The sequence below is a fragment of the Rhinoderma darwinii genome, chromosome 1 (genome assembly GCF_050947455.1).
Source record: "Rhinoderma darwinii isolate aRhiDar2 chromosome 1, aRhiDar2.hap1, whole genome shotgun sequence".
Taxonomy (NCBI): domain Eukaryota; kingdom Metazoa; phylum Chordata; class Amphibia; order Anura; family Rhinodermatidae; genus Rhinoderma; species Rhinoderma darwinii.
Window position 1 is genome coordinate 291,821,364 of NC_134687.1, and position 13,096 is coordinate 291,834,459.

Below are 13,096 nucleotides of genomic sequence, written 5' to 3' on the forward strand. Positions count from 1 at the left end.
ATTATTTATTTAACCCCTTATTATACCCTCTTATTATGCCCTGATGTACTCTGCCCAGCTTACATATGCCACCACATTATAAACTGAAATACCAGCAAAACCCCAAACAGAACTATTACCAAGCAAAATCTGCGCTCCAAAAGCCAAATCGCGCTCCCTCCCTTCTGCGCTCTGCCGTGGGTCCAAACAGCAGTGTATTACCACATGTGGGGTATTGCCGTAATCGTGAGAAATAGCTTTACAAGTTTTGGGGTGCTTTTTATTCCTTGTAAAAAAAAATTTTTTTTATATTTTTTCAGAAAAAAAGTCGATTTTCATTTTCACAGACATATTCCAATAAATATAGCAAAAGACCTGTCGGGTCAAGATCCTAACTATACCCCTAGATGAATTCCTGGAGGTGTGTAGTTTCCAAAACCACTTTAAGGCCTCATTTACACGAGCGTGTGCGTTTTGCGCGCGCAAAAAACGCAGCGTTTTGCGTGCGCAAAAGGCACTTGACAGCTCCGTGTGTCATCCGTGTATGATGCGCGGCTGCGTGATTTTCGCACAGCCGCCATCATAGAGATGAGGCTAGTCGACGTCAGTCACTGTCCATGGTGCTGAAAGAGTTAACTGATCGGCAGTAACTCTTTCAGCACCCTCGACAGTGCATTCCGATCACCATATCGAGTAGCCTGTTTAAAAAAAAAGAGGTTCGTACTTACCGAGAACTTCCCGGCCGTTGCCTTGGTGACGCGTCCTTGGTGACGCGTCCTTGGTGACGCGCCTCTCTTGACATCTGGCCCCACCTCCCTGGATGACGCGGCAGTCCATGTGACCGCTGCAGCCTGTGCTTGGCTTGTGATTGGCTGCAGCTGTCACTTGGACTGAATTATCATCCCGGGAGGTCAGACTGGAGGAAGAAGCCGGGAGTTATCGGTAAGTCAGAATTTTTTTTTTTTTACACGTTCACGTATATTGTAATCGGAAGTCACTGTCCAGGGTGCTGAACCAGTTTAACTCTTTCAGCACCCTGCACAGTGACTGTCTCCTGCCGGGTTCGGTCAAAACGAGTTCGGCCGAACCCGGTAAAGTTCGGTTCGCTCATGTCTAAGACACTCCGTTCGGATGTTTGTAAACAGAAAAGCACGTGGTGTTTTTCTGTTTACATTCAGTTTGACAGCTCTTGCGCGAATCACGCAGTTCGCACGGAAGTGCTTCCGTGCGACCTTCGTGGTTTTCACGCACCCATTGACTTCAATGGGTGCGTGATGCGCGAAAAACGCAGATTTTTAGAACATGTCGTGAGTTTTTTTCAGCGCACTCACGCTGAGCAAAACTCACGGACTGTCTGCATGCCCCCATAGAGTAATATAGGTGCGTACGACACGCGTGAAAAGCACACGCGTCGCACGCACGTATATTACGCTCGTGTAAATGAGGCCTAAGGGAGAGTCCACTGTTTTGGCACCACAAGACCTCTTCAAACCTGCCATGGTGCCTAAAATATATTCTAAAAAAAGGAGGCCTCTGAGACTGGTTCTTCAGTCCATTACCACACTAGAGCCACATGTGGGATATTTCTGGGCAATAAATACTGAGTTGCATTTCTCTGTTAAAACCTTCTGAGTTACAGATTTTTTTTTATTACAATTGAATTTCGGCAAAAAAAATGACATTTGTAAATTTCACCTCTACTTTGCTTTAATTCCTGTGAAGCACCTAAAGGGTTAATAAACTTTCTGAATGCTGTTTTGAATACTTTGAGGGGTGCAGTTTTTTAAAATGGGGTGATTTATGGGGTCTATCTAGTACATAAGGCCCTCAAAGCCACTTCAGAATTGAACTGGTCATTGACAAAATAGCCTTTTGAAATTTTCTTGAAAATGTGAGAAATTGCTGCTAAAGTTCTAAGCCTTGTAACGTCCTAGAAAAATAAAATAATGTTCAAAAAACAATGCAAATATAAAGTAGACATATGGGGGATGTTAATTGGCAACAATTTTGTGCGGTATTACTATCTGTTTTACAAGTAGATTACATTTAAAATTAGAAAAATTATAATTTTTGCAAATTTTCTTTACATTTTGTTTTTTTTCACAAATAAGCTATGAATTTATTGACCAAATTTTTCCCCTAACATAATGTACAATATGTCACGAGAAAACAATCTCTGAATCGCTTGGATGGCCAAAAGCATTCCAGAGTTATTACCACATAAAATGACACATGTTAGATTTGAAAAAATGGGACTGGTCATTGAGGCATCGATGAACCTTGGTCCTGAAAGGGTTAATCATCTACACAAAAGTGATGTGCTATTATAGTATATGGCTCTTTTATGCCACCAAAAGAGGATGAGCTATGCCAAGCATCAGCTGTAGCAATGTAAGGCACGCGCCACTGGACTCTGCAGCAGTGGAAACGTGTTATTTTGCATAGTCCTCACTAGGGATGCACGATGCATCGAAACTTCGATACTGTTTCAATACCGTGCATCCCCAAACGGTTCGATACCGTTATTTCAGGTATTTCGATACTAAGCTCAGAATTGTAAAACATGGATGTATGAGAGCAGGGCTGCGGCTGTGTAATACAGTCATTGCCCCGCTCCTGAGTCTTGACAAGTGAGCTCTGTCAGAATGATGCGATGCGGCCAGCGCTGCACTAATGATTGCCGGCACTGAAGACAGAGAACATGGCGGGCGCACTACAAAACACCCCCATGTTCTGTCCTCCGTGCCTGAACCGCCGCTCATTAGTGCATCTCCTCATGCTGACCGCGCGCACTTATTGTTAGGAGCTGGGCAATGGCTGCACAGCCGCAGCCCCGCTGTACAACGGCGGAGATCAGAGAAACCTCTTATCTCTGCCGTTATTCCCCTGAATGCTGCGATCAAAGCTGACTTCAGTGGAAAATGAGAAGGGGGGATGCCCCTTGGATCGCATCACAGGAATCCTTGTGACGCGATTGAGGGACATACCATATATGGGCAGACAGCCTAGGGTCCATTGAAGGACCCCAGGGCTGTCCTACCATATTTCCTGTTAGGGCATACTTAGATATGTCCTAACAACTGCCTGTGTACTATCAGTACACAGGCTAACGTACTGGCATATAGATATATGCCAGTACATTAAAGTTTAAAAATAAAGTAAAAACATAAAGTAATATTAAATTTAAAAAAATACACATACACCTTTTTTACAATAAACATTCAAATAAGTCTCAATACATAAAATATACACATATTCGGTATTGGCGCGGCCGTAATAACCTGTACAACTATTTTTTTGCATCATTTATGATGTGTACGCTGTAAAAAAATAAAATAAAAAACTGCTTTCTTTCACTTATTTTGGGGCACGAGGTGTGATGAATTTAACCCCCATGTGCCTCACATTAATAGTAATTAACCCAATTATGTACCTTACACATCAACCCATTATGACTGAGAAACATGATGGGGTTAATTACTATTAATGTGAGGCAGATAAAAATATTAATCACACCTCGCGCCTCACATCAGAAAATGGAAGAACTTTTTTTACTTTTTTATTACTGTTGGCAAAGTATCGTTTTGGTATCGAAATCGCAATACTAAACGAAGTATCGGTATCGAAGTCCAAATTCTGGTATCGTGACATCCCTAGTCCTCACTGTAAAATTTAATTTAGGAAGGTTAATGGTCTGGGGCTGTTTTTCATGGTTTAGACTAGGACCTTTATTTTGAGTGAAGTGTAATGTTAATGATACAGCATACAGACATTTTAGACAATTGTATGCTTTAATCTTTGTGGCAACAATTCGGGAAAGGTCCTCTGCTGTTCCAGCATGACCTTCTAGTCCAGCATGCGTTTTTGACCTCACAAATACCTTTTTGGCTACACAAACACAGACACTATCCAGAATCTTGTGGAAATGACCTCGCAGAAGAGTGGACCCCCAAAAGAGGACCGATTCCGTATTAACAACTATGGTTTTTAAATGGGATGTCCATCAAGCTCATATTAGGGTATGTGCACACACACTAATTACGTCCGTAATTGACGGACGTATTTCGGCCGCAAGTACTGGACCGACCACAGTGCAGGGAGCCGGGCTCCTAGCATCATACTTATGTACGATGCTAGGAATCCCTGCATCTCTGCAGGACAACTGTCCCGTACTGTAATCATGTTTTCAGTATGGGACAGCAGTTCCACGGAGTAGCAGGTACTCCTAGCATCGTACATAACTATGATGCTAGGAGCCCGGCTCCCTGCACTGTGGTCGGTCCAGTACTTGCGGCCGAAATACGTCCGTCAATTACGGACGTAATTAGTGTGTGTGCACATACCCTAAGTGTGATGGTCAGGTGTCCACATATTCTTGGCCATATAATGTAGCTGTCAATCACTGAGTAGGACTGCCCACTGTACTCCTAAGGCCGAGAGAGGGGAATAAGCTGCTGTTAACCCTGTGACCCTCCCTGGCAGCAACTTATTTTCTGTAGGAACAAAGGAATGTACACAAGATTGTAATTGTTCATTACATTTGTTCAGTTGGCAGATTAAGTAGATAAAGGGGCAATCACCTTTCACATGGGTATGGGTACTATTTATTTTTATTTTTTTTAAACAACAACTGCATAATGTGTTCAATCTCGTTCCTCTTGTCTATAATAAAAAAATTTTTTGTAAGGTTAGAAATCATTCGGTGTTACAAATATGCACTGTATTCAGTGGTAAAGTAAAGGTATCAATTATCAGGGACTCCCTTTCACATATGGATGCAAGAAATGTAATTTTGCATAATGACAGTCCATCATAAAGCCATCCAGAAATCATACATGCAGGGAACTGGAAATAACTTACAATGAAGTATGGCCCTATAGAAGTCCTCTGACAGGCTTCAATCTCCTTCAGACAAAGATCTGTTGTCATGTGATCCAATGAGGCATAATCTCGTACTCCCCAGCGCATGTCCACTACCTATAGAAAGGGATATTGAAGGAAATATCCATTAGGGCTCATGTACACAACCATTGTTTTCTCCAGTGTCCTATCTGTTTTTTTTCTGCGGATTGCACACTGAATCATTCATTTCTATGGGGCCAGGCATACATCCGTTTTGGTTTTTTTGCAGATCCGTGTGTCTGTTCTACAAATTATACAACAGGTCCTATTCTTGTCAATGCTTCGGTCTGTCTCACTTATTCTGGTGTAGGAGTCCGCAAAAAAAACTGACAGCACATGGAAGCCACTAGGATCTGTGTTTTTCGGTGCGCAAAACGGAATGATGCCTTAAAGTGCAAGAAAAAGAAACATTTTAACTTTTAAATATATGGTTAGGAATATATTTTCATATAATGCTACAGTGCAGTTCTTTAGGGTAAGGCCACAAGTCGTTGATGCCGCTTTGTTGTGTTTGAAAACCGCATGCGGTCAACTGCATGCGTTTTTTGTCTCTGTAATGCTGCAGTTCTGTTGCATTTTTAAAGGAAATAATTGATGGACATAGTTTTCACTGGTGTTGAAGTTTATTAGGTGCTTCCTGTATATAGTCCATTACAATATATTGCGGAACTGTTAGCAAAAACACAAACAGTTCAGCAACAACATTGGCAGCGCGGTCATTAACTGCATGCGGTCGGACATTATGAAGATGCAGTCAACCGCACAAAAAACACCTTGTAATATAATAGCAGCAGTCTGTCCATAATAAAAATATCACCATTGACTTCTTTTGAAAAATGGCTTAATGCGGTTTAAAAACGCAACATAAACGCATTATGACTGCACCATGTGGCCTTACACTTAGGCCTTATTCACACGAACGTGTGCGTTTTGCGTGTGTTGCAGTTGCGTGTGTCATCAGTATGTGCTGCGTGGCTGTGTGATTTTCACGCTTATGACATGCGGTTTTGATGTTTAGAAAAATAAATGAAGGAGGTGGTTTTATTTTTTCCTTAATTTCTTGATCTACTGTTGCGCGAATCACGCGCGACACACGGAAGTGCTTCCGTGTGCTGCGCGTGATTTTCACGCACCCATTGACTTCAATGTGTGCGTAATGAGCGAAAAATGCCCAAGTATAGGACATGTCATGAGTTTTACGCAGCGGACACACGAATGTCTGAACGGCCCCATTGACTGACATAGGTCTGTGATTTTCACGCGCGTATCACGGACGTTAAACACGTTTGTGTGAATAAGGCCTTAGGTTGTTTCAGCTTTCATCCACAAGTGTTTTTCCACAGGTATTTTCCAAGAAATGCTCACATTACCAAATGTAAGCCTAGACTTTCAGTTTAGATGATTAAAGAGCACCTTTCATCTGCCTATACATGTGCAGCATGTAACAGGCAGGGCTACACAAACACTGTCTCACTTGAAATTATTTTTCTATCTTCCTCCGTTATTTACATATCGGTGCCGTTATATTTGGCGCCCGACATGTAAATAAGCCTCTGAACTGCCAATGGTGTTTCTATCTAACTAAATGGCAAAGCGGGTTGATCTCTTCGCTCTGACACTGTCCAATCAGCTACGGACAGTGTCAGGGCGGCTTGTGCTGTGATCCCTCCCACGAGAACACACACAAGGCGCGCTCTCTGCAGAACCACCAGTCTGTGTGTGTTCTTGCTTCAGGGAACAAAGAGCAAGCTGGCCCTGACACTGTCCGTAGCTGTTTGGACAGTGTCAGAGTGAAGACATCACGCCCCCTTGCCATTTAGTTAGATGGAAACGCCCCATTGACAGTTCAGGGTCTTATTTACATATCGGGCGCCAAATATAACGGCACCGATATGTAAATAACAGAGGAAGATAGGAAAAAAATGTAAAGTGAGACAGTGTTTGTGAAGTCCTGCCTATTACATGCTACACATGTATGGGCAGGTGAAAGGTTCTCTATCAAGAACGGGGCCCCCTAAGCTCCGTTCTATCTTACTCGCTCCGCTGTCTCCCGGCCACTTCCTGGTTAGGTGGTCGGGAGTTCCGGAAACAGCCGAGTGCTCGCTGAGCTATGCTGTTTCCGTAACTCCCATAGAAGTGAATGGGAGTTACAGAAACAACGTAGCACCGCAAGCTACGCTGTTTCCAGAACTCGGTAGTTCCGAAAACAGTGAACATGGTCGCGTTACGGAAACAGCATAACTCACTGAGCTACACTGTTTCTGTAACTCCCATAGAACTGAACAATAGTAACGGAAACAGCGTAGTATGCTACTTCTTCTGTAACTGCCATTCACTATTATGGGAGTTACGGAAACAGGGTAGCTCAGCGAGTTACGCTATTTCTGTAACTCATCCATGTATTGCAGTGTATTGTACCAGCAATTTAATGATCACTGGTTCAAGTCCCCTAGGGGAACTAATAAAATGTGTAAAAAAGAAAAGTTAGATAAATTTTCAGGAGTGTAAAAAAATATTAAAAGTTTAAAAAAAAAACTTTTCTCATTTTTTCCCAAGCACAATGTCAAAATTAAAAATAAGTAATGAAATAAAAAGTGATAAGAAAATCGTATGTACCAAAAACTGGCTCTCAGAATGTGGTGAAACGGAACAAATTATTTTTTTTAACAAATAGTTTTTGCTTTGTAAAAGTAGTAAAAAAATAGTTTTTTCCCAATATGTTGTTGTCTAAAACCTGGGTGCGTCTTATAGTCAGGTGCGTCTTAGGGCGGGTTCACACGTGGCGGAATTTCACTTAAATTCCGCTGCGGACACTCCGCAGCGTTAATCCGCAGCGGTGCCGTTTGTCCATTGACTTACACTTTAATTTAGCAGTGTTCGTTTAGACGAGGCGTAAAATTCCGCTGCGGAGCATAGGCTGCGGAGCGGAATTTGGTGTCCGCAGCATGCTCTGTCTGTTGCGGAGCAGTGGCGGACTCATGGCGGAATTTCTCCATTGACTTCAATGGAGAGTCAAAATTCCGCAATGAAGTCCGCAGATCTTATGTGTGCTGCGGAGCGTATTGGTTTTACTACCATGACATTTCTTCATTCTGGCTGGACCTATGTATTTCTAGGTCTACAGCCAGACTGAGGAAGTCAATGGGGCTCCCGTAATGACGGGAGCGTTGCTAGGAGACGTCTGTAAATAGTCACTGTCCAGGGTGCTGAAAGAGTTAAGCGATCGGCAGTAACTGTTTCTGCACCCGGGACAGTGACTACCGATCTCAATATACATGTATCTGTAAAAAAACATATAAGTTCATACTTACCGAGAACTCCCTGCGTCTGTCTCCAGTCCGGCCTCCCAGGATGACGTTTCAGTGTAAGTGACGGCTGCAGCCAATCACAGGCCAAGCACAGGCTGCAGCGGTCACATGGACTGGCGCGTCATCCAGGGAGGTCGGGCTGGATGCCGAAAGAGGGACGCGTCACCAAGACAACGGGCGGTAAGTATGAAATTCTTTTACTTTCACTAGGGAAAGTGCTGTCCCTTCTCTCTATCCTGCACTGATAGGGAGAAGGGAAGCACTTTTCCCGCAGTCCGCAGCAGCTAGTCCGCATCAATTTTCTGCACATTTTGTGCAGATCCGCAGCAGAATCTGCGACGCAGATTCTGTGCGGCATTGATGCGGACAGTTGCGGAGGAAATCCGCCACGTGTGGTCATGCCCTTATAGTCCGAAAAATATGGTATGTGACAATAATAAATATCTCCTGCAGGCAACTGTTTATACACGATCAAATCATATACGGTATGGTCATAAGTGAAAACTTGTCAACAGTACAAATACAAATACACATACCCATACCGATAATGATGCATCTGGTTACTACAAATATATGAATAGGCTAAAAACTTTGCCACCTGCAGAGTAATTTGACTTGCAGTACAAACATTTCTAAGGACTAATTTTAGGAATATTTGCACATGGCAATTTAAAAAGTGTAATAATACAAATATCTAGTTTTTCAGTTACATGATGATTTGCACTAATAATATACAAGCATATTTTCATGTTAGCATTGTCATTCTTTGCAAAAGTAATTTAATTTTAATAAGTATTTTTGATATGTGAAGCCTATTAGAGTTGTAATAATAATTAATGTCAATATGTACCATATAACTTTCTTTACTATAGTTGCTGATTTATGTTAATGTACAAATTACCTCAAACGTTAATCCATGTTTCTGGCAGAAAGCTTGTATCTCAGGATATGCCCTCTCCAATAGCGCATCTCGTTCTTCTGCCATATCTGAAAGGGAGCAATATCATAAATAAAGAAAAAAAATATTGCTTTTACGTTTTAAGAAAGTTAGTTGAACTAAGCCTGCAGAAAGTCCACAGACAAGAATCGGCTGGGTGAAAGCAAACAGCTCCGTGCCTATGGTCCCCGTCTCTGAGATCTCAAAGGGTTAATTGTTACAGAGATACAGAGTGCAAGTACATTACACCACAGTAACCCCTTAACTGAAATCTATTTTTGCTGCATTGTGGGAGGTGCCATGTTACATTCTTCCAAATATAGATTAGAACTATATTTTTAATACTTTTTTTTAATATAACTATCTACAAGTGGTATATTGGAACATTTTTACTCAGGTTTCTATGATTTCTATGTAGACACTACATAAGATAAAAGTCGGTCGTACCCGCCAATTTCATCAGTATCGACAGTCTATCTAATGGATATGGGGGTCGTGCAGCTTTCCCCCAACAGATGTTGTAGTTCAATATGCCCGATCTTTTGTTCCCACGGGAAATAAACTGCTGCCAGAGGTGTCTGACTTATCCCCCTCTCTCATTGAAAAAAAACATGCACGCTTGGCTGAGCCGAGCATGCATGTTTATTGTGTAGACGAGAGGATAAGTGTATGTTCACACGACAACGCCAAATACGTCTGAAATTACGGAGCTGTTTTCAGGAGAAAACAGCTCCTGAATTTCAGACGTTTTTACAAGTGCACGCGTTTTTCGAGGTGTCTTTTACGGACGTAATTGGAGCTGGTTGTTATTGGAGTCAATGAAAAACGGCTCCAATTATGTCCCAAGAAGTGTCCTGCACAAGTGTCTTTTGACAGCGACGCGTAAAATGACAGCTCGTCTGCACAGAACATCGTAAGGCCCATTACAAGCAATGGGCAGATGTTTGCCGACATATTGGAGCCGTCTTTTCAGGCGTAATTCGAGGCGTAAAATACCTCCATTATGTCTGAAAATAGGTCGTGTGCACATACCCTAACAGCTATATAAAATGTATGGCCCTGTTCTAATGGAGCAAGGGCAGGTAGAATGGATCAGTTTTCAAATAGATCCCAATAAATCATATTAACTTATAAGAGGTTTTCGTTGCAGTTCATGGTTTTTTTTACGCCAAGTATAGCACTGCAGACTACACTATTCTTGCTTTTAAAAACACCTGAAGCCCAATAAAGCATAACACCGATGTGAAAATAAGGTTACATAACATTGAAGCTTATTTATAATGTAGTGGAAAATCAGTTGTATAAGATGAAACGATTTTTGCTTCAGCTAGATACTAAGTGGTCCTACCTGAAAAAGTGGAGCTTATGAATAATCGAATGCTCTTAGATGAATCTTTTGCCAAAATTTGTGCTTTCCCTCGAAGGATGTCCTTTAGGTTCCCTGGATCCATTTTTCTGCAGAGAACATAATTATATGTTATGACGTAGGTAGTCAAGTCATGGAACCCTATAAAACCACATGGTACGTTATCAATCGTTTTTCCTTGTGTAAGTGGTCCTCTTGAAATATTATATTGCTTTATACCATATGGTAAAAATAAAAGCATAACAAATAAAAATAAAAGTTACAGCCATTTAACTAGCACATGAGGAAGATCACTAAAATGTATCTGGTCAGGAAGTCCCATAAGGTTCCTCCAGCAGATATCATTGGCTATGTTGCCTACAAACCCTCCTAAGACTGGATTCACACACAGTGTTTTGCTGCATTTTTGTGTGCGTTTTTCAGGGCATTTTTAAAAGCGTATTTTTCTGTATTTTTTTGTCTGTAGTAAAATATCAAATGCACTACACACAACTGCATTTTGGTTTGTCGCGTTATTTAAGCAATTTTTTGGTCGGTGGCATTTTTCCCCAAATGCAGCATGCTCTGGGAATAGTGTTTTTTCAGGCATTTTTCCCATAGACTTCTCTATAGGACTTTAAAAACGCCAGAAAATAAGCATGCACAAAATTACACTAAATGAAAGACGCCACTAAAAACGCCTTCAAATAACACGTTTAATTTTAATAAAGCTAGTTTTTTTTTTTTAACCATTTTTTTATGTAGTTTCAAATGCTTACAGTTTAGAAAATGTAACCTGTATGTAGCCATTTCATACCAACTAGGGCTTGTCCACTCGTAACGGAATTGTTGCGTATTTTTCGTCCGGAATTGTGGACGGAAAATACGCAGCAGAATATAGTAGCAACATAGTGGGTGAGCTTTAACAAATCTCATCCACACGCTGCGAAAAATTTTCTATCCCGAAATTCACCTGCGGTGCGTTTTTTTTTTTTCGTTACACGTCCTGCTGCGAAAAGTGAACTGAATTGCTACGTTTTTCAAAGGCGATAGCACCATCTCACAGCCTTGAAAAAAAAAATCCGTAAAAAATGCAGGAAATGGTGCGGTTTTTCCCCGGCGAATTGTCTGCTAGTTTTAGCGGAAATATTTCAGAAATTTTTTGCAGCAATTCCGTTACGTGTGGACAAGCCCTTATAGGTCAATCAGTTTGCACATGCAAAATCAACCCTAGGACTATACAGTTGAATGAGTCAATATATGTCTAAGTTTAAATTTGACAACAAAATATAAATGAATTTCCACATGTTCCACATGTTTACACCAGCGTCGCTGCCTTTCATTGTTCTGCTCAGTCAGAGGAGCAGAACAAGGAAAACCGGAAGTGACGGTTCCATTTCACCACGGACACCACCACTGGCAGATGGAACCAATTGAGTTTTATGGGTTTCGTCGGCTTTCCGTCAGGGTTTCCGTGATTTTGCTGCACTATTGTTTCCGGTAGTCTAGGCCGGATCTGCGACGGAGGCCCCTAATGGAGCCTCCAACACAGATGTGAAGATAAACACTGCTAGAGGTGTCTGGCACTGGCTTATCCCCCTTCCCTTTACATTAACCCCTTGACGCATTATCACGTTCATGTACGTGATAAGTGTCATAGGGAAGTATGGAGGGTGCTCACGGGCCTGTTTTACAGCTGACAGCCCAGACTAACGTCCGGGAATAGCGATCCCGCTGTTCCTGGCCGTTTAGCCCCTCAAATGCTGAGGTCAATCGTGACCGCAGCATCTGAGGTGTTGAAAAGAGGGCGGCGGTCCCCTTCGACAGCTCATTATTGGGTAATGATCAGATGCATCTGCTATGGACCGAATCTTCACAACATACCTCCCCAGACAAAGCTTATAATATTACTTGGAATACTATTTACATATGGCGTAAATTAAACTACCAACTAAATTTGTGACTTATGCCTTGCCCTATAGCCCCCTCCAGTGTCATCCCATTTTTTGTTGATGCTAATTTCAGAGATCCTTTCAATATTTGCAAAGACCTCAGGTCAATTCCGTGGTCAAAATTGTTGACCAATCACACCTCACCAACATCAACAGAGTGGTGTAAGATCCTGGGGGGGGGGGGCGGCAATTAGGTCTAGCTCATCTTTCTCATCTAGACAAAACCTGTAGATCTTTCATGTCCCGAGTCAAAAAATCATGAGATATTTCTTGGTTTAAAACTTTTATTATGTTACCAAAACCTATTCCAAAACTGTTATCGACATTGTATAATAAGTTACTGTCTCTACAACAACCTGGAGGGCCTCCATAACTTCGGTCTTGGGAGGTGGAGTTGGGTACCACCTTCTCAGAAAAAGATTCAAACGCTTTGATGGAAAATGCCCATGGTTTCTCCCGTTGTAAAAGAATGCAAGAAAGTTCTTTTAAGTTATTCACTAGATGATACAGAACCCCAGAAACATTGTTTCACCTAAATCTTACAGACAATGATCTCATCTCTGCTGGAGACGTCAAACTAGTAGTGGATCCTTGTCCAATATCTAGTGGACATGTCCGGCAATCCAAAAGTTCTGGTCTGATGTAGAACATACTTTGAGAGATATTGGTTTAC

At 41.8% G+C, this 13,096-nt stretch overlaps 1 protein-coding gene across 1 annotated transcript in view; it reads right to left on the minus strand.

Moving 5' to 3' along the window:
• NWD1 (NACHT and WD repeat domain containing 1) overlaps nucleotides 1–10,577 on the minus strand; it is a 117,124-nt gene extending 106,547 nt beyond the window's left edge. Inside the window, exons 1-3 of the mRNA XM_075825321.1 lie at nucleotides 10,475–10,577; nucleotides 9,091–9,176; nucleotides 4,840–4,956 (exon numbers count right to left, since the gene is read on the minus strand). Of these exons, the coding sequence (XP_075681436.1) occupies nucleotides 4,840–4,956; nucleotides 9,091–9,176; nucleotides 10,475–10,577 (306 nt within the window). The remainder of the gene's footprint in view (nucleotides 1–4,839; nucleotides 4,957–9,090; nucleotides 9,177–10,474) is intronic.
• Between the last annotated feature and the right edge of the window lie 2,519 nt (nucleotides 10,578–13,096).